This window comes from Solanum dulcamara, chromosome 12 (genome assembly GCF_947179165.1).
Source record: "Solanum dulcamara chromosome 12, daSolDulc1.2, whole genome shotgun sequence".
Taxonomy (NCBI): domain Eukaryota; kingdom Viridiplantae; phylum Streptophyta; class Magnoliopsida; order Solanales; family Solanaceae; genus Solanum; species Solanum dulcamara.
In genome coordinates, this window is record NC_077248.1 from 11611326 (window position 1) to 11635901 (window position 24576).

Genomic DNA, 24576 nt, shown 5'->3' on the forward strand with positions numbered 1-24576 from the left:
TTAGGTCATTTCTTTGAGTTGGGATTTTTTTTAGAATTAAATTGTGAATTAAATTATTATTTTTTTGAAGTTGGAATTAAAGTGTTGTTGATATTCAAACGTTATGTTAAGTTTGGTTAGTTCTTGAAGTTAGAATGTGAATGAAAAATTTTAGGGTCTTAGTTTGAAATGTGGTTTTTTAAAATTAGATTATGAATTGGGTATTGTGTTAGTTGGACTTGAAGTGTTTTTGAAGATAAAATTACGGTTAGAACATGAAGTAATTAGAAATTAGAATTTAGGATTTTTTATGTTTGGAAGATAATCAAGTTAGAAAAATATTGGGTTGAATGATTTTTGATGTTTGGAAGATATTCAAATTATGAACTTGGACTTTAGGATTTTTGAACTTAAAATATTTTTTTGGTTTGTATAAATTGTGAAGTTTAGACTTTGGAACTAATTAGAACTTAGATACTTGAATTTTAGGATACTTGAATATAATGTAGAACTTGACCTTAGAACTTGAATTTTGAACTTGAACTTAGAACTTTGAAATTGAAATTTTGTTGACTTTAGAAATCTTGTTGAATTGTTGTACTTATGAACAAATTAAGCTAATTAGAGTTAGACCATATTCAAAGTCATGAACTTAAACTTTAGGAATTTTGGAAGTGGAACTTTGAAATTTTTAGGTTTGTATATGTTTGAACTTTTTAAACTTTAGAAGTAACTAGAACTTAGAAGTTCATGTGGTTATTAACTTGAACTTTAGATACTTGAATTTTAGGAATTCAGAACTTTATAAATTATTTTAGTTTGGATAAATTTTGAACTTTTAGACTTTAAAACTAATTAATTAAAACTTTATGTTGTTATGAACTTGAACTTTAATTAGATACTTGAATACTCCTATTTTAGAACTTTAAATTGTATATACTTGAAACTTGTAATTTTGTTCTTATTTAACTTAGAACATCTGACTTGAATTAATTAGAACTTGAATTATTTATAATTTGAACTTAATTATAAGTTGAATTAGTTATAAGTTGAACTTAATTATTATATGAATTAATTAATTATAACTTGAATTTAATTATTATATGAATTAATTAATTAGAACTTGAATTAAATAGAATTTGAACTTAATAATTATAAGTTGAACTTAATTATTATATGAATTAATTAATTATAACTTGAATTAATCATAACTTGAACTTAACTAATATATGAATTAATTAATTATAACTTGAATTAATCATAACTTGAACTTAACTAATATATAAATTAATTAATTATAATTTGATTCTTCTTCACAGGTCAGATATACTTCATATGATCAGACCTACCAGCTACCCACAGAGGTTATTGCTCGACCCTCGAGAGTATCATCTTCTTCTACTCCATCTCCACAATTCCATCTCCCGGATCTCAGTCTCCTAACATATCTAATCTGAGACTTAGAGATTCTAGTGTTGAGACTGACACTCCTACAGCATCACCTACACCTTCTTCTGCTGCTAGAACAGAGGCATTACATGATGTGTTTGGGTTAGCTCCTGGGCAGAGGGACAGACTTGGGAGAGTCATGATTGAGCCTGATGGATCCTCGTAAGTTTAATATTTTATTTATTTATTTATTTATTTTTGCTACATTAATAACGTATTGATGATATAATTACATGTTTATTATGTGTCTTGCAGGTGACATCCTTCGAAGGAGGCTTCTAGGGCTCTTCAGGAGAGTGTTAGGAGGCTATATACTGAGCCCTATCACTCTTGGCGAGAGATTCCAAACAGTATCCGCTAGGCAATGTTTAAAGAATTCAAGGTATATATATGTTTAAATCTAGTTTTTTAAGTTACGTTTAATATTTTTACTATACTTTACTTAACTACTTATTTAACGTTATTCATTTTTTTCAAACTTTATGTATCTGGGAGCCAAGGTATAATATGGTCATTACGATCACTTTTGAAAGAAAAGCGAGCGCCAGATTGTCTAGCTGGCTAAAGAAAACTAGAGATGATCGGGCACCTTCGAGTTGGATGCTGCCTCATATATTTGAAGAATTATACCGGTATTGGGATACCGAAGAATTCAAGGCTTTGTCCGATCAAGGAAAAAAAGCAAGAGCCAGCCTAAAAGGTGGCTCGTTGCACACCGGAGGTGCAAAGAGTGTTGGTACGATTCAGAGGGAGATGGTAAGGTTTCTAAATTTTAAGTTTAAATACATTTTCAAAAATAAATTATTTGACAAAATATTATTTCATTAATTATATTTTTATTTATAGAAAAAAGAATTGGGACGCACTCCCTATCGTCATGAAGTCTTTAAAAAGACTCATGTGGAGAAAAAGACTAATGAGTTGGATCCGGATGAGTGGGTAGAGGAAAGGGACGAACGAGCCTATATAAGTTATTTAAGTTATTTAAGTTATAATATAATATATTTTGATTCTAAGTTTTATTTTTAATATATATATATATATATATATATATATATATATACATATATATATACGTGAGATGGGAGATTCGGTTCAGCTAACGCCTGAACAGTCCACTCAAATTTGGACAAAAAAAGTGATTGGAGGCAGCCACAAGGGCCGAATATATGGAATGGACTCTAGGAATAATATATGACGACTCCAATCAGGTTTTGAAGGTATTGGATCATCGCGTCAAGCCGAGGCCATTGACGGGGTTTAGATAGCTGCAATATCTCAATAAATTGCAGAACTTACACGCGCATTGGCAGAATCAGAGAAAATAAGGATCGAGAATCAAAAAAGTATGAATGAACTAGTTGAGCAAATTAAAGAACAAGTGCTCAACCTCGCCCGTCAGCCTCCGCCTAGTTATTCAAGAGCGTCCACTCCGGATGATTCCGACGAAAGTGATGAATATATAGCAAATAGTCCTTAGGGTTTCCTATGTTAGTTTATGAACATTTTGAGTTTTTTTTGTTAACTTTGAAACACTTTAAATCGTTCTAAATTATGATTTTATTCATTTTAAGTGTTTAATTATGTTTGTTATTATGTATTTTGCGAATTTTGTTTGTTGTTATTTGTGTTTGAATCGACTGAATTGAATACAATTGAATTGAATTTTGATTGCAGGTGGACAGCAGAAACTGCAGGTTTCTGCTGTCAAAAGTGTTGCAGAAAAGCGACGGACAGGATCCTTTAGTTCGTCTCTTTTCTGGTTTTTATTTATTTATATTTTTCCAGAAAAGCGACGGACAGGGTCCTTTAGTCCGTCGCTTTTTTGGTTTTTTATTTTTATATTTTTCCAGAAAAGCGACGGACTAAAGGACCCTGTCCGTCGCTCTTCTGCAAAATTTTAAGATAAACAAAGCGACGGACGGAGACTAAACGTCCGTCGCTTTTTATTAAATAATTTCTTTTTTAAAAAAAATAAAACGACGGACTCCGTCGTTTTTTATATATATTTTTTAATTAAAACAATTAGGGGCGACGCAGTCCATCGCTTTTTACGGCCATGTCCGTCGCTCCTTCAAAAGCGTCGAGCAAAAAAGCAACGGAAGTGACTGTGTCGCTTTTCCATCGAGTTTGACCAAAAAAGCAACGCAGTCCATCGCTTTTTTGCGTTGTTTTTTCACAGTTTTTTAGTAGTGTGCATTTCAATCTATCTTTGTTTTTAGCTGTTTATTTTCTCTCTCTAATGCTGTATAATCAATAAATTTTATCATGAATAAATTTTTAGTCACAGAATTTAAATATTTTATAATAGAAGGAGATGCATACCCAACATATATTCCCAACCTCCCATCTTTGTGCATTTGTGGATCAATTGAAACATATACTGCTAGCTATAGCATGTTCACACAACAACAAGAACAACATATCCAATAAAATTTCACAAGTGAGGTCTGAGGAGGATATAATATACGTAAACCTTACAATTATATTATGGAAGTAGATAGACTGTTTGTGAAATGAACAAATTTCGTTCCGGGTCTTGCTTCTCATCTTCTAAGTAGGGAAAAGGCTGAAAAAGGAGGGTATGTTCAGATCTAATTAAAAAGTGGAGATAGTTGGGCCATATATCGAAATTGGGCACTAGATGGAAATAAAAAAACCCTAAATTTCTCTTCCCACATACGGAAGGAATACATTTTGGAGTCCTAATCTCTATTTAGTGAAAGTGAGTTTACAGTCTCTCTCACCTTTTTTTCTATTGAAACTACTGTAGCATATGTGATGAAATTATGATGCGAAGTTGAACAACGCCATGGGTTTCAAATTCGTGTTTACTAAAGGCGGACATGATCACCCACATCATATGTAACATGCTCACTTCTCCAGGTCTCTCTCTTTTGATATCTCTATGTCTATAAATTTTTAGTTTCCATTAGGACTTTTATGCAAAATTGTGGTAACTATACATGTTATCAATTTCATTTCAGTAATTGTGAGGTGATTTTTTTATTATTTCCTATTGTTCCTTTGAAATGGAATAAGTTAAAGAACAAGTTAAGATTCATAGTCTAACTTAATTGAAGTTGTATATTTCTTGTAGTTGTCTATAATGAAAATGCTGGATTGTTTATAGTAATTTAAGCTGAAAATAGGTTGGAGTTCAATGATCAGATTCCACTTCTAAAACACTCTTTTCTCTCTCTTTAGTGATATTTTTTAATTATAAGACTCGATTTGTGTTGTTGTTTATGATATTGTAATGATCAGATTTCAAGGGAAGAACTAGGTGGCGACACACCTGATATTTATGACTGCGAGATCAGACTGATTAGATTGTTTAATACTACTACACGTACAATACTAATAAAATAAGGGGAAAAATAACTAAATATTCTATACTTCATGGAATTACAGAGGGTGAATCCTCATTAAAGGTGAAATGAAAAAATTTATATAGGTTATGGTGCTGGATATGGGGGTAGTCTACCAATAGAAGCTTTAAAACTACTTCATACAGTGAGGGAGTTTGATTATTTAGTGCTGAAATTTCTAGAAGAGCGCACCCTTGCTGAACGTTATCAGGCCATGAGATCAGGTGGCAAGGGTTATGATCCCAATAGTATGTTTCCTTATTAAATAATTATTTTTGTTTCATTATACATAGGCATTTCAAGTTCCTTTAGCTGGTTCATCTATTCGTCAGTATGCTAGAAGTGTGATAATTTTCTTGTTTGATGATAATTGATAACTATTAGTGTTGTACAGTTTCAAAGTAGATGCAACTAATCTTACCTTTTGTTGCGGAGAATGGAATTTTTCAATATTACAAACATGAGTGCGAGTATGTGATATGCCTAGATTTCCCTCTAATTTTCTGTGTTGCTTTTTCTCCAGCGAATAAATATTTTCTCTATGTTAATATGGGGAATAGATGATCCATTTGGCACTCGGGATGAAGTCTTACAAATTGCAAGCAAATTGAGCATTTTCATAACTATTGGTATGGCTCATCAAGTTGTTATAGTTAGATCACGTACAATTTGCATAACCCAGGTGAAAATAAGTTGATGTTCTAGAAAATAAGTTGATGTTCTAACTACCATTATAATATCTTCCATGTTTTCCTCATTCTTCCTCCGAACTGAAAAACCATATCGTATTGATACAAAAAAAATTGGGGTACATTCAAATTAGGAGGATCACCTTAGACATGTTGCTGTAAAATTTGGTAGTATACATTATTTTCAATAGGTCGTGTAAGGATCATTTATTCCTTGAAGTACAAAGATTGTGTTGTGCAGGTCTAGTTTCTTATTTTTCTGATGCTTCTATGTGGATTCATCTGTTAAATCTTAATGGTATCGTTTCATCCTCTTTCTGCAGATCTTTGATTACATAAGCATTATGAGTATAGTAGCAACACTTTCTCTGAAGAATGTTAGTGTGTACTTGGGAGCAGCTCCGATTGTTGAATGTCTTCACAATTTTAGACCGAATGTCATTTTTACTTCTCGAGTTGCTGATGCTTCCTTATTCTTAGCCCCAATGGTATAACACTAGATCCCTTTTTCATTCCAATACTCCTGGAACAGACATTTATTCATTCACTTGTATAATACTGTTATAAGGATGGGGCATTTTTCATCTTCATATGAAATTAGCTCCAATTGTAGTTATAAGGTGAAAACTGCCTTCTTGTTACCACTTATTGGAGGAAACAATTCAAAGCTATCTTGTAATATATAAGTGAAAGAAGCAGAATCTTTATGAGGTATTTGAATTCATGTTCATTGGGGCATGTTTCTTAGCTTCATGAGCTTCTTTACATGCCATCTCCTGATGCTAATCTTATACAACAATAAACTGGATGGAATGGGTTGGTGGAACATTTTTTTTGTGTGTGAAAGATAATCAGAGTTGAAAAATCAGGCAGAAAGTATGCCTTATCTTTATACATTTTAACTCTGCATGGTGTGAATGTGGAGTTATTCTGCTGCATTTTGAATGTTGCTGCCATTGTGTTATTGTTTGTATTTGATGTTATTATCTCTGTTCAATTGAAAGAGCCATTTCTTGTATCATTATTTAGAAGATCGATTACTCATATTCTTATAAATACTGCTGCCTTGGCTTGATTTATGTGGCTCACAATAGATCTTAACCACAACTTGATTTGCATTTTAAAATTTTGTGCAGTTTACTTCAACAACTTATATTTGGATTTATTAAAGCTTTTTTTTCGTCTAACGAGGTTTAGCTTGTTTCCTGCATATTAAATCCCTCTCTAGCTCTTTTTAAATTTGATGAGATATGTTATTAAAGGAGCAAACATACTTGATAATAAAGTTGCATTAAGCATGCATGATTTTGGTGCATCGAAAAAGATTGTTGAATTAATTGGTATTAACTTTTTGAAAATCTGTCTTCTTTTGGTCTTGATGGTTCGAATAGTCATTTATAGCTTACTTTTGGCATTGCTTCAAGCTAATTTGGCTAGTGCCTCGCCAATGAAGGGTACCTCATAAGTCATAAGGAATGACTCTTGAATTTATTTTTCTCCATAGTGAGTGACTAGAATTATTTTTATATGGATAATTTTCAAGCTCTGTTGTATTTCTGTTTGGGGAAGAAATGGGGGAAGCGGGTGTTATATCGTGTACTTTTATACATTGAAACGTTTTTAAGCTCCTCTAAAGCTGCCATGTGATCCATATTATCCATCACATTATCAAATAATCCTAAGGAGGGGAGGATGTAACGCCCCATATTTTGCATAGATTAGTTCAATGTGAGTAGTGATGGTTTGAAATAGGGTTGAAAGGATTTGAAAAGGGTTCGAGGCCAAATAATTTATCATAGTAATCGACCTACTTGCTTAAGCTACTGATTCGGATGTCTTATATAATTAAGATAATTGATTACACGTCTAGCTTAAGTAGCAAGGATCACACAGGTTCTTAAGGTAAGTGTTATATCCCGCACTTTTGGGCATGCGGAAAGAGGGAAAAAAATATATTTTTAGCTTGCAAGGAGTAAAGTTGTGAATTATTTTATTCATTTTAATTAGTACCGGTGTGATGTTCATGGAAAAATTGGTGTGAAAATATGGAGGAAGGCCGAAGGCAAAATTGGAAATTTTGGAAACTAGTTGGTGAATTACTAATACGACTTATGGTTTTGTTGGGCTCAAATAATGATAATAATAATAGGAACCAAGTGATTGGGCTTGGAAAACAAAAAGGAAAACAAGAGAGGCCCAACACAAGGAAAGGGCCCAAGTCTTGGAACTTAGCCCATTAATTAAGTGGCTTATATATATATATATGTTGATGACTTTTAAGTCATATTTATCCATTAAGTTTTCTTTATCAATAAGAGGATTCAAGAGAGTTCTAGAGAGAAAGGAAGAGAAGAAACTTGAAGCTAGAGGAAGAATGGGTTCGGCCAAGGGAAAAAAAGGTAAGTCTCCGATTTTTCTTCATGAATTAATTATCTAAGGTGTACCAAGATGTTATGAAGGTATTGGTAACGTAAATTTATGGTTTGTAACAGCCCAAAAACGTTACCAAACAGCCCCAAAGTTTTAGCCGCGCTAGGAGAGCTTCCGAGGCAAGTTTTGGAGAGTTTCGGTAAAGGTAAGGTCTCTCCTTTCAAATTGGAGTTTATGATGTTGTTATGAGGTGTATTACGTTTCCTAAATATGGCTGGAAGCAGAGAAAATGTATAAGGAGGCATGATGTTGGAAACTACTAAATTAAAGTCGTAGTAGCTAAATCGAAGTCGCGTAGTGTGTTGTCGTTGTGGCACTGCGGGTGCAGCTGGTTGGATTTTATGTTGCAGGCCTTTAAAGTGTTTTAAAAAGGGTGTGGTTGCTTCTGGTTGCAGCCACACGACCCCCTGTTTGGTATGGTTAAAGATTTTACGAAATAAAGGTTAAAAACTCTATTTTGGTATCGTAGTTTTATGCTAGTTGTTTGGAGCTTGTGTTGTGTAAAGTTGAGGTGATTTGATTGTATATATACTGCTGGTTGTTGTTGTTGATATGATTGTTGAAATGGTGGCCGAGTTGAGATCTCGGGGATGGTGTATTTATAGGGGAGATGTTGCCGAAATTTCGGCAGATTAGAAGTTAATTTGTTTGAAGGATTAAGACAAGTATATGGTGATGAATCTAATGACTATGTCAACTCTCTTGAATGTAGACTAACAAGTTGGAAGATAAGAAAAGCTAGTAAGGCGCGGTACAGGTATGTAAAGTTAACCGTTCCTTCTTTTGGCATGTCTTTGGCATAAGTATGTAAGGCTTACCCTTCTTTTTCAAGGCATGATTCCGATGTTATGGTTTAATAAGTGCTTCCATATATTCTTTATTTTCAAAAGCTAGGTGTCAATGGTCCCAAGGAAATGACTACTTTCTTTCTATAACCCGTCAATGTTTTCCAAAATGTCTATAGTTTCCCAAAACAAAGGTTTACAGTATTACAAGCTTTTATGGCAATGACGATGGATATGTTTTACAATGACATTGATGATGTCGAGGATGAGAATATGTCTATGATGGATATGATAAGAACGGCTTCATGTATGTAATGTTTACTCTTCTTTCTCTTGTCATGTTTTGACATAAGTATATAGAGCTACTCTTTCTTTTGGCTTGGGTTTTATGAAACAAGTATATGTCATTTGGTACAATTTCAAGAAAGTCCTATTCGTAGAGCCACTAGGATGGACAATTTTCTTGAGTTTCCAAAGGATATTTTCTCGTGCTTAGATACGCGTATATGATTTCAAAAGTTTTATTTTGATATAATCCATGGTAATTTTCGAAAGGTACTTGACATGACTCTTATCCTGATTTGTGAATCATAGCTCATTCCGATTATTCTACGAGTCTTGAAAATTGGTCCTATGTGCATATGTATACGATTTGACGCCTTATAAGTTTGTGACCTTATTCTACGTTCTCTTAATATTATCTTTCGTTGATAGTCTCATCCTATAATAATTGTTCCTTCAAGGTGAGACAAAGCGACCATGGTTAGTCTATAATACAATCGGAGGTTACCGACCTTCCGTCACTCTGATAAGTATACGACTTTCATTGGGCTCTCGTGCATGCTGTCTATATGTATATGTATATGTATATGGGGGATATGGGGAGGTGTATATAGGGCGCTATAGACGCATTCCCACCTGATCAGTTGGAGTAATTTTCATCCTAGACGCGGGATGCCCGGACGCGGGAAATATGTGGGCACGCCGACGTTGTTCGGTGATATGACTTCTATTTTCTATGCATATGAAAAAGATATGTTTTATATGATAAGACAAGCATGCATGGCATCCGGCCTAAAAGAGCACTCATATGTACAGGTTACTCTCTTATCTCACTATATGTCTATGATTCTACGATATGGTTGTTCATACCTTATGTTCTTTATTATGCTGATTTTCATGTCTTACATACTCAGTACATTACTCGTACTGACCCCCTTTTCTTTGGGGGCTGCGTTTCATGCCACGCAGGTACACCTAGACAAGTAGAAGCTACTATAGAAGATGTTCCAGCGGGGTTAGCAACTCCACTTGTTCCTGGAGTGCTGCCGAGTCAGAGTATATGCGCTATGATGTTTCATTCGAAGTTAGAGACTTTGCAGATAGAGTCGTGGGTATAGAGTGTCAGCTTTGTAAGCGGCGTCACCAACCGATATGTTATTATGTAGTATGTCATGAGTTTATGAGATGATGGATTTTGGATTGCAAGATTCGGAAAGCGTAGCTATGTTTTTCATTTCTTTTTTATGCAAAATTCTAAAGAGATTGAGAATGTAATATGAATTAGTGGGTTCGCTCGGCTCCGAGCACGGGGTTAGGTGCCCATCACACCCTGTTGAGATCGGGGTGTGACAGTAAGACTAATTGCTAACCTCCTAAAAAGAATAAGTAGGTGATGCACCTACTTAGAATATGTGGACTGTATATTAAATGAAAAGGGCAAGTAGATGATGCAACTACTTACAATCTTGTGGCAGGAATTAAAGAGGTGATGCACCTATTTTCTTAAAGTAATGGACAAGATCATTTCAGAATGCGAGATAAAGATTTTTATTCCCGATTTTAATTAATACACGAATTGGTTATAAATTTTATTTGGTCTATAAATATTAGTGGAAATTAGGGATTAATTAATCATGCTTAGACCCCCAAGTGGGTCCCACCAAGTCACATGGCAGAAGCTGATTGGTGTGTGGATGATAGTGGGACACATGTCAACTATGGACACGTGTCCAACCCCTAAGGCAACATATATAAATTAATTCTCTAAGGTATTTTTAACCAATCGGAGGTGATTAACAACGTGAATTAATCATTGGAGCAGTAACGTGTAATCCACGAGTTTCAGCCAACTTAAGGAGCCAATTAGTTAAGGTAAGAGTTAATAATTTTTTATATGTTTTCGGATGAATTTGGACGTGTGATGAATGTGTAAATATGAATTGGATGTATGAAATTATGTATGTTGGTGTTAGAGTGTTGTTGAAGCTGTAGGGGCTGTTTTAATTGAAGTTGGCAAGCTGATTTTATTTAGTATTTTAGTTGTTGTTGTCATGGATTATGTGATGAGGATGAAGGAATTAAATGGCTAAAATTAAAGTTGTAATGGTTTGAGGGCTGTTGTAGAACTTCATGTAATGTTAACAAAGTTTTCTTGCATTTGAATGAGTGATGTTGCTATCGTGTGCCTGCTGTTATATGCCATTAAATTTGATTAAAAGCTTGTATGAAATAACGTATAAGAATAGTAGGTGGGTTGCTTGGCATGTTCGTAGGTGTTCGCAAGGTTTTCGAGCATCTTTTATGTTGCTAGTTAGGGGCTATTTTGATATGTTGTTGTTGTTCTTATTGAGCTTGGAAGATTAAGTATGACTACAGTTATTGTATTGGTTGGACTGTTAGAAGATCGTTCGATGAAACGTTAAGACTATGGATCATTAAAGATAACTTGAATATGTAGTAGTCGTATGTGGATTGTTATTGAATGTTGTGAATGTCGGGCTGTTTAAAATATTATATGGGTTGTTCAGAGTATTCTTGAATCTTGTCTTGGCTATCCTTAACATGGAATTTGAACGTGTGATTGTTGATGCTACTTGATGGTTGTATGGCTAGCTGGGATGTGAAAGGAGTGAGCTATATAGGTGAAGTGCTTCCCAATTGTCTAGAAATAAGTTACTAACATTAACATACGTTTTATACCTTTCCATAGCTAACCATAGTTCTTAACGTGTTAATATAGGTTGAGACACTACAGGCAGCATATACATATTGTGTTACGGATAAGCATTGAAGGTATGTAAAGATATTCCTTCTTTCATTTGGCATGTTTTACATATAAGTGGTATATGATATGAGCTTTGGGGTAATTCCATTCATAGGTTCCGAGTATGATTCATGATTCTTATTCACTTTTTGATGTTAAAAATCTTAAAGTAGCTGAGCTACTGCCCGTGTGTCTTCTATACGTTGGACAGTCATTGGTATGTGTAAGTTCCTATTCTTAAAGACATAATAATGATTAATGTCACACCCCGATATTAATAGGGTGTGATGGGCACCCGACCCCATTCTTGGAGCCGAGCGAACCCGCTGCTTCATAGTACATACTTAATCTCTTAGACTTTTACATCAATAAGAAATAAAAAACATAACTAAGCTTCGTGAATTATTTTTTTTCCAAAATCTATCATCCCACAAAACTCGTGACATACGACATAATAATATATCGGCTGGTGATGCCGCTTACAAAGTTGACACTCTATACCCACGACTCTGTCTGCAAAGTCTCTAACTTCGAACGAAACATCATAGTGCATAAACTCTGACTTGGCAGCACTCCAGAACAAGTGGAGTTGCCAACCCCACTGGAACATCTTCTACAATAGCTTCTACTTATCTGGGTGTACCTGCACGGCATGAAACGCAGCCCCTGAAGAAAAGAGGGTCAGTACGAGCTTTGTACTGAGTATGTAAGGCATGAATAGTAACATAGTAAGGAATATAAATATGAATAATAACAGAATAGAAATATAGAACATATCATGAGGTAGAGAAGTAACCTGTACATATGAGTGCCTTTTAGGCTGGATGACATGCATGCTTGTGTTATCTTTACAAACATTTCTTTTTCATATACATAGAAAATAAAAGTCATATCACCGAACAATGTCGGCTTGCCCACATATGTCCCGCGTCCGGGATGAAAATTACTCCAACTGATCAGGTGGGAATGCTTCTATAGCACCACATATACACCTCTCTATATCCCCCATATACATATACATATATATATAGACAGCATGCACGAGAGCCTAACGAAAGTCGTGTATTTATCGGAGTGACGAAAGGTCGGTAACCTCCGATTGTATTATAGACTAACCATGGTCGCTTTGTCTCACCTTGAAGGAACAATTATTATAGGATGAGACTATCAATGAAGGATAATATTAAGAAAACGTAGAATAAGGTCACAATCTTGTAAGGCGCCAAATCGTATACATATACACATAGGACCAATTTTTAAGACTCGTAGAATAATTGAAATGAGCTATGATTCAAAAAAATCAAGACAAGAGTCATGTCAAGTACCTTTCAAAAATTATCATGGATTATATCAAAATAAAACTTTTGAAATCATATACACGTATATAAGAACGAGAAAAATATCCTTTGAAAACTCAAGAAAATGGTCCATCCTAGTGGCTCTACGAATAGGACTTCCTTGAAATTGTATAAAAGGTCATATACTTATTTCATAAAAACCATGCCCAAAAAAAAGAGTAGCTCTATATACTTATGTCAAAACATGCCAAGAGAAAGAAGGGTAAACCTTACATACTTATGCCAAAGACATGCCAAAAGAAGGAGCGGTTAGCTTTACATACCTGTGCCGCGCCTTACTAGCTACGCTTATGAGTCCAACTTGTTTTTCTACATTCAAGAGAGTTGACATAGTCATTAGATTCACCACCATATACTTGTCTTAATCCTTCAAACAAATTAATTTCCAATCTGCCGAAATTTTGGCAGCATCTCCCCTATAAATACACCATCCCCGAGATTTCAACTCGGTCACCATGTCAACAACCATATCAACAACAACAACCAGCAGTATATATACAATCAAATCACCTCAACTTTACACAACACAAGCTCCAAACAACTAGCATAAAACTACGATACCAAAATAGAGTTTTTAACCTTTATTTCGTAAAATCTTTAACCATACCAAACGGGGGGTCGTGTGGCTACCACCAGCAGCAACCACACTCTTTTTAAAACACTTTAAATCCCTACAACATACAACCCAACCAGCTTCACCCGCAGCGCCACAACGACAACACACTACGCGACTTCGATTTAACTACTACGACTTTAATTTAGTAGTTTCTAACATCAAGCATCCTTATACAATTTCTCTACTTCCATCCATATTAAGGACATGTAATACACCTAATAACAACATCATAAACTCCAACTTGAAAGGAAAACCCTTACCTTTCCCAAAATTCGTCAAACTCGTCGAAACTTGCTTCGGAAGCTCTCCTATCGCGTCTAGAACTTTGGGACTGCTTGGTGACATTTTGGTGATTCTTCAAACCATAAAGTTTCATTACTAATACCTTCATAACATCATGGTACACCCTAGATTATTAATTTACAGGACAAAATCGGAAAACTCAATTTTTTTTCCTCTTGGCCGCCACTAGTTTCTCTAGTGTCCTAGAGTTTCTTTTCTTCTTCTTGCTCTAGAATTTTCTCTCTTTGTCTTGAAATTTCTAGAGTAGTGTGGACTTGATGAGTCAAGGGACACACACATATATATATAGGCTTATTTAAGGGGGTGACATGTGTCAACCCTTAAGTGGTGACACATGTCAAGTCCTAAGTGGTGACACATGTCAAACCCTCATTGGTCCAACACCTCCCTTCCTCCAATCACGGGTTGCCATGTGGCATGTGAGGCCCATCCCTACATGAATTTTCTTGAAAACTTTGTGAAATTCCCATTTTACCCCTAGCCTTCCACAATATTACCATAGGCCACTTTGCGAATTTTTCTTTTTGCCCTTAGCCTTTCCCAATATTTCCACACTACTAATGTTCATAAATAATATTCATAACCAACTTGTATAAAAAAAAATTTGAAGATGGTCATTTCCTTCACTTTACCACGGCTACTTTAAAATATCCAACCGTATAAAATATGGGATATAACATCCTCCCCCCCTTTAGAACATTCGTCCTCGAATGTTCAACTGACCTCATGGGGTGTCTTAATACTTGGGGAGGGTTCCTCTTATTGCTGTCCTTTTCTTTATGTCCATTCCTTATCCCGCACTCCATTCTCTTATACTCGAACTCCTAGGTCTTACACGAGTCCTCATCCCACGTTATGGGTTTCCTTTTCTGGTACTTGAGAAGGTTGTGATCCCTCTTTAGCCTAATATAATATGGTCTCGCGCTTTGCTGGTAATTTCTCTCGGGAGTTTCACTTACTGAGGTTTCTTTACTTTTCACCTCCTAATACTTTGATCTCTTTGCTTTCCATCTACTCACTCTCTTTATTTCCCAAATATCGTTCCACCAAAATTTTCAATCTTAACCTATAGTCAAATAATAATACCGTATGTTGTAACACTTGTGCCCTTTATTCTTGCTGTCGCTCGATCTTTGATACCCTTGCATGATTAATGCCTTCCTTACCGTGACACTAGTTGCTGGAACTCATATGTTCACTGATACAATCGTACGTGGGACATCCTACACATTCATATGTACATGTATATATATACCATCGACTAGCCCACAAAATACTTCCAAAAGCTGTTCAAGCATATCCTTATTCCAGAGCTGTGATGCACTTTTGGTTTCTTCACCAGCCTAGTCTTCCTCGTCTTACGCGGCCTCTTAAGGTTTCCAGCCATTCCATAAACTCTAGTTTTCCCTTAGGTTACTCTAACCTCTCACTTGTATCTTACGTCTGAATATATAGAATTCTTGCATACTTCCCAGAGGCATCACCCATCCTAGTACTACTCTTGCCCAAGCTCGTTTAACCTCGTAACTTTGATGGAATTGGGTGCATTAAAGCCGATATAATCGTGTCCACTTCCTCATATGACCTTTATTACAATATCGGGAGCGAGTCAAGGTCTTACAGATGCCGAGACACTTTCGTAACACGTCCTCCTTTTACAATTACTGTTTTGCCCTTTTTGATCCTCAATCTTCACCTTTCACTTTCGCGCATGACTATCTTTCGTCCTGGACTCCTAGATTCTCGAGGGTAGTGATCGCACCTTCATCGCCATGCCAAATCCATAACCTCTCTGAAACAACGCATCTCACTTATTGTTTATTTACAGTATTTCCTTTCCACGCTTCTTCCTGTTAGGCGTACCCAGTCTGGCAAGATCTCCTCACCACACCTACTATTCAAAATCTGTGCGTAGCAAACATCAACAGTACCTCACAGAACATACAGCTATATGACATATTCCAGTATTTCCAGTTTCAGGTAGCAAAGCAAATATATCCAGACTTACCTCTATAACTCGTCATATCGTTATTCACCTCCTTCTGTCGCGTATAAAGCTCATATAGGGAATCTTTTTTCCTATGACTTGGCTCTATCGCACGATCTAGGACGGAAAGAAGGTCAACAATCCCTAGATGCCCCGTAGCCTCTTATTTATAAATGTGGTCGGCTTCACATCCATAAACAGGACTCTACTGGACACGACTTTGCAGACAACCCTTAGACCAACCTGCTCTGATACCACTTTGTCACGCCCCGATATTAATAGGGTGTGATGGGCACCCGACCCCATGCTTGGAGCCGAGCGAACCCGCTGCTTCATAGTACATACTTAATCTCTTAGACTTTTACATCAATAAGAAATGAAAAACATATCTAAGTTTCGTGAATTATTTTTTTTCCAAAATCTATCATCCCACAAAACTCGTGACATACGACATAATAACATATCGGCTGGTGACGCCGCTTACAAAGCTGACACTCTATACCCACGACTCTGTCTGCAAAGTCTCTAACTTCGAACGAAACATTATAGTGCATAAACTCTGACTCGGCAGCACTCCAGAACAAGTGGAGTTGCCAACCCCACTGGAATATCTTCTACAATAGCTTCTACTCATCTGGGTGTACCTGCGCGACATGAAATGCATCCCCCGAAGAAAAGGGGGTCAGTACGAGCTTTGTACTGAGTATGTAAGGCATGAATAGTAACATAGTAAAGAATATAAATATGAATAATAACAGAATAGAAATATAGAACATATCATGAGGTAGAGAAGTAACCTGTACATATGAGTGACTTTTAGGCCGGATGACATGCATGCTTGTGTTATCTTTACAAATATTTCTTTTTCATATACATAGAAAATAAAAGTCATATCACCGAACAACGTCGGCTTGCCCACATATGTCCCACTTTCGGGCATCCCGCGTCCGGGATGAAAATTACTCCAACTGATCAGGTGGGAATGCGTCTATAGCACCACATATACACCTCTCTATATCCCCCATATACATATACATATATATATAGACAGCATGCACGAGAGCCTAACGAAAGTCGTGTATTTATCGGAGTGACGGAAGGTCGATAACCTCCGATTGTATTATAGACTAACCATGGTCGCTTTGTCTCACCTTGAAGGAACAATTATTATAGGATGAGACTATCAATGAAGGATAATATTAAGAAAACGTAGAATAAGGTCACAATCTTGTAAGGCGCCAAATCGTATACATATACACATAGGACCAATTTTTAAGACTCGTAGAATAATTGAAATGAGCTATGATTCAAAAAAATCAAGACAAGAGTCATGTCAAGTACCTTTCAAAAATTATCATGGATTATATCAAAATAAAACTTTTGAAATCATATACACGTATATAAGAACGAGAAAAATATCCTTTGAAAACTCAAGAAAATGGTCCATCCTAGTGGCTCTACGAATAGGACTTCCTTGAAATTGTATAAAAGGTCATATACTTATTTCATAAAAACCATGCCCAAAAAAAAGAGTAGCTCTATATACTTATGTCAAAACATGCCAAGAGAAAGAAGGGTAAACCTTACATACTTATGCCAAAGACATGCCAAAAGAAGGAACGGTTAGCTTTACATACCTATGCCGCGCCTTACTAGCTACGCTTATGAGTCCAACTTGTTTTTCTACATTCAAGAGAGTTGACATAGTCATTAGATTCACCACCATATACTTGTCTTAATCCTTCAAACAAATTAATTTCCAATCTGCCGAAATTTCGGCAGCATCTCCCCTATAAATACACCATCCCCGAGATTTCAACTCGGCCACCATGTCAACAACCATATCAACAACAACAACCAGCAGTATATATACAATCAAATCACCTCAACTTTACACAACACAAGCTCCAAACAACTAGCATAAAACTACGATACCAAAATAGAGTTTTTAACCTTTATTTCGTAAAATCTTTAACCATATCAAATGGGGGGTCGTGTGGCTACCACCAGAAGCAACCACAACCTTTTTAAAACACTTTAAATCCCTGCAACATACAACCCAACCAGATTCACCCGCAGCGCCACAACGACAACACACTACGCGACTTCGATTTAACTACTACGACTTTAATTTAGTAGTTTCTAACATCAAGCATCCTTATACAATTTCTCTACTTCCATCCATATTTAGGACATGTAATACACCTAATAACAACATCATAAACTCCAACTTGAAAGGAAAACCCTTACCTTGCCCAAAATTCGTCAAACTCGTCGAAACTTGCCTCGGAAGCTCTCCTAGCGCGGCTAGAACTTTGGGACTGCTTGGTGACATTTTGGTGATGCTTCAAACCATAAAATTTCATTACTAATACCTTCATAACATCATGGTACACCCTAGATAATTAATTTACGGGACAAAATCGGAAAACTCAATTTTGTTTCCCTCTTGGCCGCCACTAGTTTCTCTAGTTTCCTAGAGTTTCTTTTCTTCTTCTTGCTCTAGAATTTTCTCTCTTTGTCTTGAAATTTCTAGAGTAGTGTGGACTTGATGAGTCAAGGGACACATATATATAGGCTACTTTAAGGGGGTGACATGTGTCAACCCCTAAGTGGTGACACATGTCAAGTCCTAAGTGGTGACACATGTCAAATCCTCATTGGTCCAACACCTCCCATCCTCCAATCACGGGTTGCTATGTGGCATGTGGGGCCCACCCCTACATGAATTTTCTTGAACTCTTTGTGAAATTCCCATTTTACCCCTAGCCTTCCATAATATTACCATAGGCCACTTTGCGAATTTTCCTTTTTGCCCTTAGCCTTTCCCAATATTTCCACACTACTAATGTTCATAAATAATATTCATAACCAACTTGTATAAAAAAAAAATTGGAAGATGGTCATTTTCTTCACTTACCACGGCTACTTTAAAATATCCAACCGTATAAAATATGGGATATAACAATTAATCTCCTTAACTTTCATAAGTAGTTTCGCATTATCTTGATATGTGTCTATGACCCTTGAGGCTTTATTTAATATAGTTCATAATGACATTCAAAGAGTACTGAACATGACTATCGCCCTGATACTCAAGTATTAATTAGCCTACTTATCTATGGAAGTCTCAAATGATGATCTAAATATAGATGGTTATTCACTACTCTGCTCGTGCATACTGTTATTACATCTCGCACCGAGTCCTGGGCCGGGTATGTTATCACGCACATTTTACTACATTATTCACTGAGTCCCTCATTAGGGAGCCGGGTACGCTATATGATGATATAATAATGCAATGATATGGTTATGGCACCGAGTCCCACGATGGGCTGGGTACGGTATACGTGCGCACGACTTTATTCACCAAGTCCCTTACTAGAGGGCCGGGTACGGTATATGTATATGATGATATGATAATATAATGAAACGATTATGGCACCGAGTCCCATAATGGGCCGGGTATGGTATGTGATAATGATATGCATGATTTATTTCGTAAGGCACAAATATAGTGAGTTCTTGATTAACATACTTGTCTCCTGGACTCTTTACTTCAGTTATGATCTTTCTTATGGTATTTTATATTTTATATGCTCAGTACGTATTTCGTACTGACCTACTCTCTTCGAAAAAGGGGGGGAGGGGGTGCGTTTCATGCTCGTAGGTGCAAATACTCGCTTTAGTAATCCGCCAATTTAGGACTTCTAATCAGCTATCTTGGAGTGCTCCATATTCCCGGAGCCTAGATTTTCAGTACAAATTCTTTTGATGTACATATATGTTCCTTCGGCTTTTATCTTTTGAGTCATTACATTTATTTGTGGAATTGTAATTGAATTTTAGCCTTATTAATGTAGTTGAGAAACTTGTTAGTGTCATCTTCGGATTTGAATTCATTACATCTTCTAACACACATAAGAATAACTGGTTTCCCTTTATCATCTATGCTCCCTATCAAGATTGTCTACAATTGATGAGGGGAATGAGATAGCAACACTACACTAGCTGACTAGCTGCAGATCGATATAAGCCCTTTTTACATGAGAATTTTATTGTTGGCTTTGTTATGTGACCACTTCTCTAATATGATTAAGCTAGATTAGGCTACTATTGTGTAACTCAGAAAATGATTTGTAAAGAAACAGTCTGATGAATCGCCTACGAATAATTTTTCAGTTGGCCCTTCAAGATTTACGCCCCATATCTCTTTTCCACCTAGACTTGGGCGAAATAACAGAGCAAATATTAATGAAAAGGCCTTCCTCGTCATTAATATCTTTGGCCTCTCATTAGAATCAAAGATGTAGTGCTTGCACATCTAACACTTGTTAACTTTGTAAACTTAATTTTCAATAGCCCCAAGTCTATGGGAATATAATAAAATATTAATGATGATATTCTCTAATGTAACAAAACAGAACTATGGATAAATTTCAATCCCATTTTATTAAAACATAGATGAAAATTAACAAAGAAAATTACATATGAAAAAAGGTAATTAAATGCTCATGAAATTCAAATGTTGAACTTAGCCAACAAGATCCTCTTCCTTGTGGGTCTCAATGGTAACATTAGACTTTGGGTAAGCAACACAAGTGAGCACAAATCCTTCAGCCATTTGGTCATCATCAAGAAAACTGTTATCAGACTGGTCAACATTTCCAGTAGTAACTTTTCCAGCACAAGATGAGCAAGCACCAGCCCTGCATGAGTAAGGAAGATCATGCCCTTTTTCCTCAGCTTGGTCAAGAATGTAGACATCATCTGGACAATCAAATTCAACAGGTCCATCTGGTGTAATAAGCTTCACTTTGTAAGTGGCCATGCAAGTAATCCTCCCACTTCTACCAGTTTTAAGACCAAAGAGAGCTTGCCCAACATTTGGTATGGCTTGAAGGCTAGTCACAACAGGCTTTCTTGGGAAGAAAGAAGTGCTAACAATGGTGCCAGAAATACTAGCCATTATTAGAATTCTTTTCTTTGCTTTTCTCTCACTGGAAATTTAGTGTCCTTTGGAGAAGGATAAACCAGAGATATAAGGATTGAACAAGGGAAGGGCTTGTGGATGTAGTGTGCTTTGGGGAAAGATAAGGCTGGTTTATCTTCCACGTGTCAACACGATGTGGCTAGTGCCTTATCACGTTGAAAATTAAGTAGATTGGAAAAATCTTTTAAAATTCAAAATTTTGGCTAAGAATTTTGTGACACTTAAAAAAAGATTTTACGCATTTAAAATATCCACAAACTGACAAGTAATTTGTTTAGCTAATTTTAACAACTCGAATAACTTGCCTATTTTATTCAAAATACATGACAAAGAAAAGAAAAATTCTTGGAACTTGATTTGAAAAGAAATCTTTTTTTTTCTTAATTTTTGTAGGAAATTAAACAAGTGAGGAGCAAAATTAATTCGATATTTGATAACTGGGTAATCTTCCTATTTATCTGGTTTTTAAGCTTATATTATTGTACGTTTTCGGATAAAGAAAGGCGACAATTATGATGTTTTGGCCCAAAAAGATAGATTTTTATCAATTATAGATGTTTGGAGTGAAACAAAATAAAAAGAATGCAAAAGAAGCTGGAAATAAGCAAACAGTTCGTTGTCAGAAATTAATGTCGATGCGAAGGAAGTGATGTGGTCATATGTCAACATGCAGCGCCACATTACTAGTTCACAGATCGCAATTCGAGATAAAATGATTGTTGAAAAACTCAATTATGCGATGCAATTGCAACTCCAAATGCGAGGCCGCATGTCATCCATCACTCAGTGCATATAGGACGCGAGAAATTATAGCCACAGATAAATTTTGTAGCTAAACTACAAAAATTTATAGCTAATCTTATTTAGCGATGAATTACTTTTGGCTATGCGCAAAATAGCAAGGCTTAGCAATGAAGTTTGTAACTAATTTTAATTTTTTAAATAATGATCAAAGGTTATCAGTGAGAGAGAGTGTTTTTTTGTTTCTTGCCAAGTCTTGGAGCAACCGCTATTTAGATTCCAATTTATATTTTGTTGGTCCCTCTCACTTAAGCCTGCAAAAGAATCACTTTTTAGTTTCGAAAACTCACACTAGTTCAATTTTCTTTTATTGATCAACTTGATGAATTAAATCTTTTCTCATCCATCTAATAATATATTTATTTTATTCAAGAGCTTTTATTTTGCCAAACATTCATACTTATAGCGTCTAGTGAGTCCACAATGACTACATAGGCGATTCAAACATATCAACATATGTTCTTTTGATATTTCTTCTCGTCCGTTTGCTTTTGTAGCTAAGACCACTACTACATCTATTATTCATTCAACCAGTTTAAAGATTTAATGAATTTATTTCATTTTCTGATTATTGCAAGTTCAGAGTCAACAATGTTCGAAGTCTCTTGAAGTTCTGAATTTTTTCTAACTTGCTTGCTTGAATCATTTTTTAAAATGCAAATTTCAAATTCAAGAGATTTTTGATCAATGTAATCTTAACTTTTGCTCACAATTTGAACTTTCCTCGGATTGAAAATTTCAACTTTTAAGAAGGATATTATTTCTTCCAATCTGATATGTCATCTATGAGTGTTCGCTGGACATTTTTAAAATTTCTTAAAAGAGTTGCAATCAAATTTTATACTTGAAAGATTTTGGATAACCGTTTCTTTCAACATTCACAACATGAATTCATTCATTAAAGAAAGTAATAAATTCACAATTTTATTCTTTGATAAATTGTGAACCTGAGCTTTAAGCTCATTTAAACTTACCATGGAAGATTCTTCATTAGAGTCACTGACACTTTTGGTCATGAGAGTCATTAGTGATTATTCTTCATTACCATTTTTATTTTCTGAATCTCCATCAGTGCACTACAAGAAAATGGCTTTATAGCGACGACCTTTAGTGGCGATCCTGAAAAGCGACTAATATTAGAAATTTGGTAGCGATTAATTTAATTGCCACAGAAAGTTGCATCTTTAAAGGCGGCAAACGCATCCGCCATAAGAACGAATATTATTTGCGGCGACTAATAACGAGTCACCACTAATACACATTACTATTGCTAAAATCTTCAAGTTTAGTGAAGAACTTTAGAGGCGACCTATTTTATTGTGGCTTATACCAATTTGTAGCGATAAAGTCGCCAATTGTCATAATTCTTTTTAAAATAAAAGATAAAATCCTAAACTAAATGAATGTAAACATAAGAATCCAAATTCTCTTATTCATGTTCTCAAAAAACTCTAACATCGTCTTCCTCCAAAATCAAAATCCTACCATCTCTCAAAATTGAAACCCTTATATCTCGCTCAAAAGGCTTCTTTATGCCACCATCTCTCAATCAAAGATCCATTCTACAATATTCAAGTAGATGTTTTTTCAATTCATTACAATGTCGAATTTCTTTAATTCGAGAACCAACATTTTCACTAATTCCTCTACTTTTGATTTTTTCTACGGAATGCTTCACTAATGAAATAGGAGCTGTGACTTGACTGATTAGAGGATGTTGAGTTAGTTATAACTAACTCTTAACTAATCTGATTAATTAGTTAATTAGTTAGTGCTAGTGATTAGTTAGTGTTAGTGGATTACAACTATCAATACAGTTAGGATTGTACATGTATAATGGAGAAGATTAGCTAATTCTCCATACGTTTTTTATTCTTCCTCAATTCATTCTTTTGTATTCTTCTGTTCTCTGAATGAAGAAAGGAACAAGTTCTCTTTCATATTCTCATTACTTTCTATCTGTGATAATTGAGCTTTCAACATGGTATCAGAGCTATTGTCCATTGATATAGTCTAATCGAGCACAGAGACGTGAGATTGAAGACACCTGGTGAAGGAAGTAAGGGCAAGAACAATTGACAATGCATTGCCTGAAAAACTGAGTCACAATCATTTTCTTTTTTTGAATACTTCGGATACTTCAGGCATTGTGCTGATTTCTATTCAGCTCATAGGTTATGAAAACTACTCTGTATGAAGTCGATCAATGAGAATAGCCATACTTTTGAAGAAATAAGTTAGGGCTAATCGAGGGAAAGTGTAGGAAGGAAGGTTTTGGTCGTAATTTGGCTGATTTGTGGGAAAGATGCAATGCGATAGTTCTTTCATGGATCATGAATTGTGTCTTGAAGGAGCTATTGAGTGGAATTGTTTACTCTTCAAATCCATGTGTTTTTTGGAGAGATCTCAAGGAGAGATTTGATAAGGCGGATGGTTAGCGTATATTCCAATTGCACAGGGAGATAGTAACTTTGATGCAAGGTACAAGTAGTATAGCATAGTACTTTACTAAATTGAGGTTGCTTTGGGCAGAAGTTGACTGCATAGCACTTTTTCCTAAATGTGATTGTGAGAAATCAAGAGATTTCATTGAATTCATGAAGAGACAGAAACTTCTACAATTTCTCATGGGACATAACAAATCTTATAAGCAAGCTCGAAGTTATATCCTCATGGTTGATTTCAATTCCCTTAGTAAACCAAGCTTATTCCGTGATGATTGAAAGGGAGAGTCAAAGAATCATGGCCAATTCTGCAGGACCAATTGTG

At 35.5% G+C, this 24576-nt stretch overlaps 1 protein-coding gene and 2 long non-coding RNA genes across 3 annotated transcripts; 2 read left to right on the plus strand and 1 right to left on the minus strand.

Moving 5' to 3' along the window:
* The first annotated feature begins 3833 nt into the window (after positions 1–3833).
* LOC129876854 (uncharacterized) lies at positions 3834–6208 on the plus strand. The gene is made up of 3 exons (XR_008763426.1): positions 3834–4314; positions 5323–5428; positions 5812–6208. It is a non-coding gene; the product is annotated as an uncharacterized LOC129876854 (long non-coding RNA).
* Positions 6209–7825: 1617 nt separating this feature from the next.
* Positions 7826–10451, plus strand: LOC129876981 (uncharacterized). The gene is made up of 4 exons (XR_008763448.1): positions 7826–7887; positions 7981–8063; positions 8631–8675; positions 9955–10451. It is a non-coding gene; the product is annotated as an uncharacterized LOC129876981 (long non-coding RNA).
* Positions 10452–20440: 9989 nt separating this feature from the next.
* Positions 20441–21043, minus strand: LOC129876982 (ferredoxin). The gene has a single exon (XM_055952456.1). The coding sequence runs from the start codon at positions 20980–20982 to the stop codon at positions 20548–20550; it is 435 nt and encodes a 144-aa protein (XP_055808431.1). The 5' UTR covers positions 20983–21043; the 3' UTR covers positions 20441–20547.
* Positions 21044–24576: the final 3533 nt, after the last annotated feature.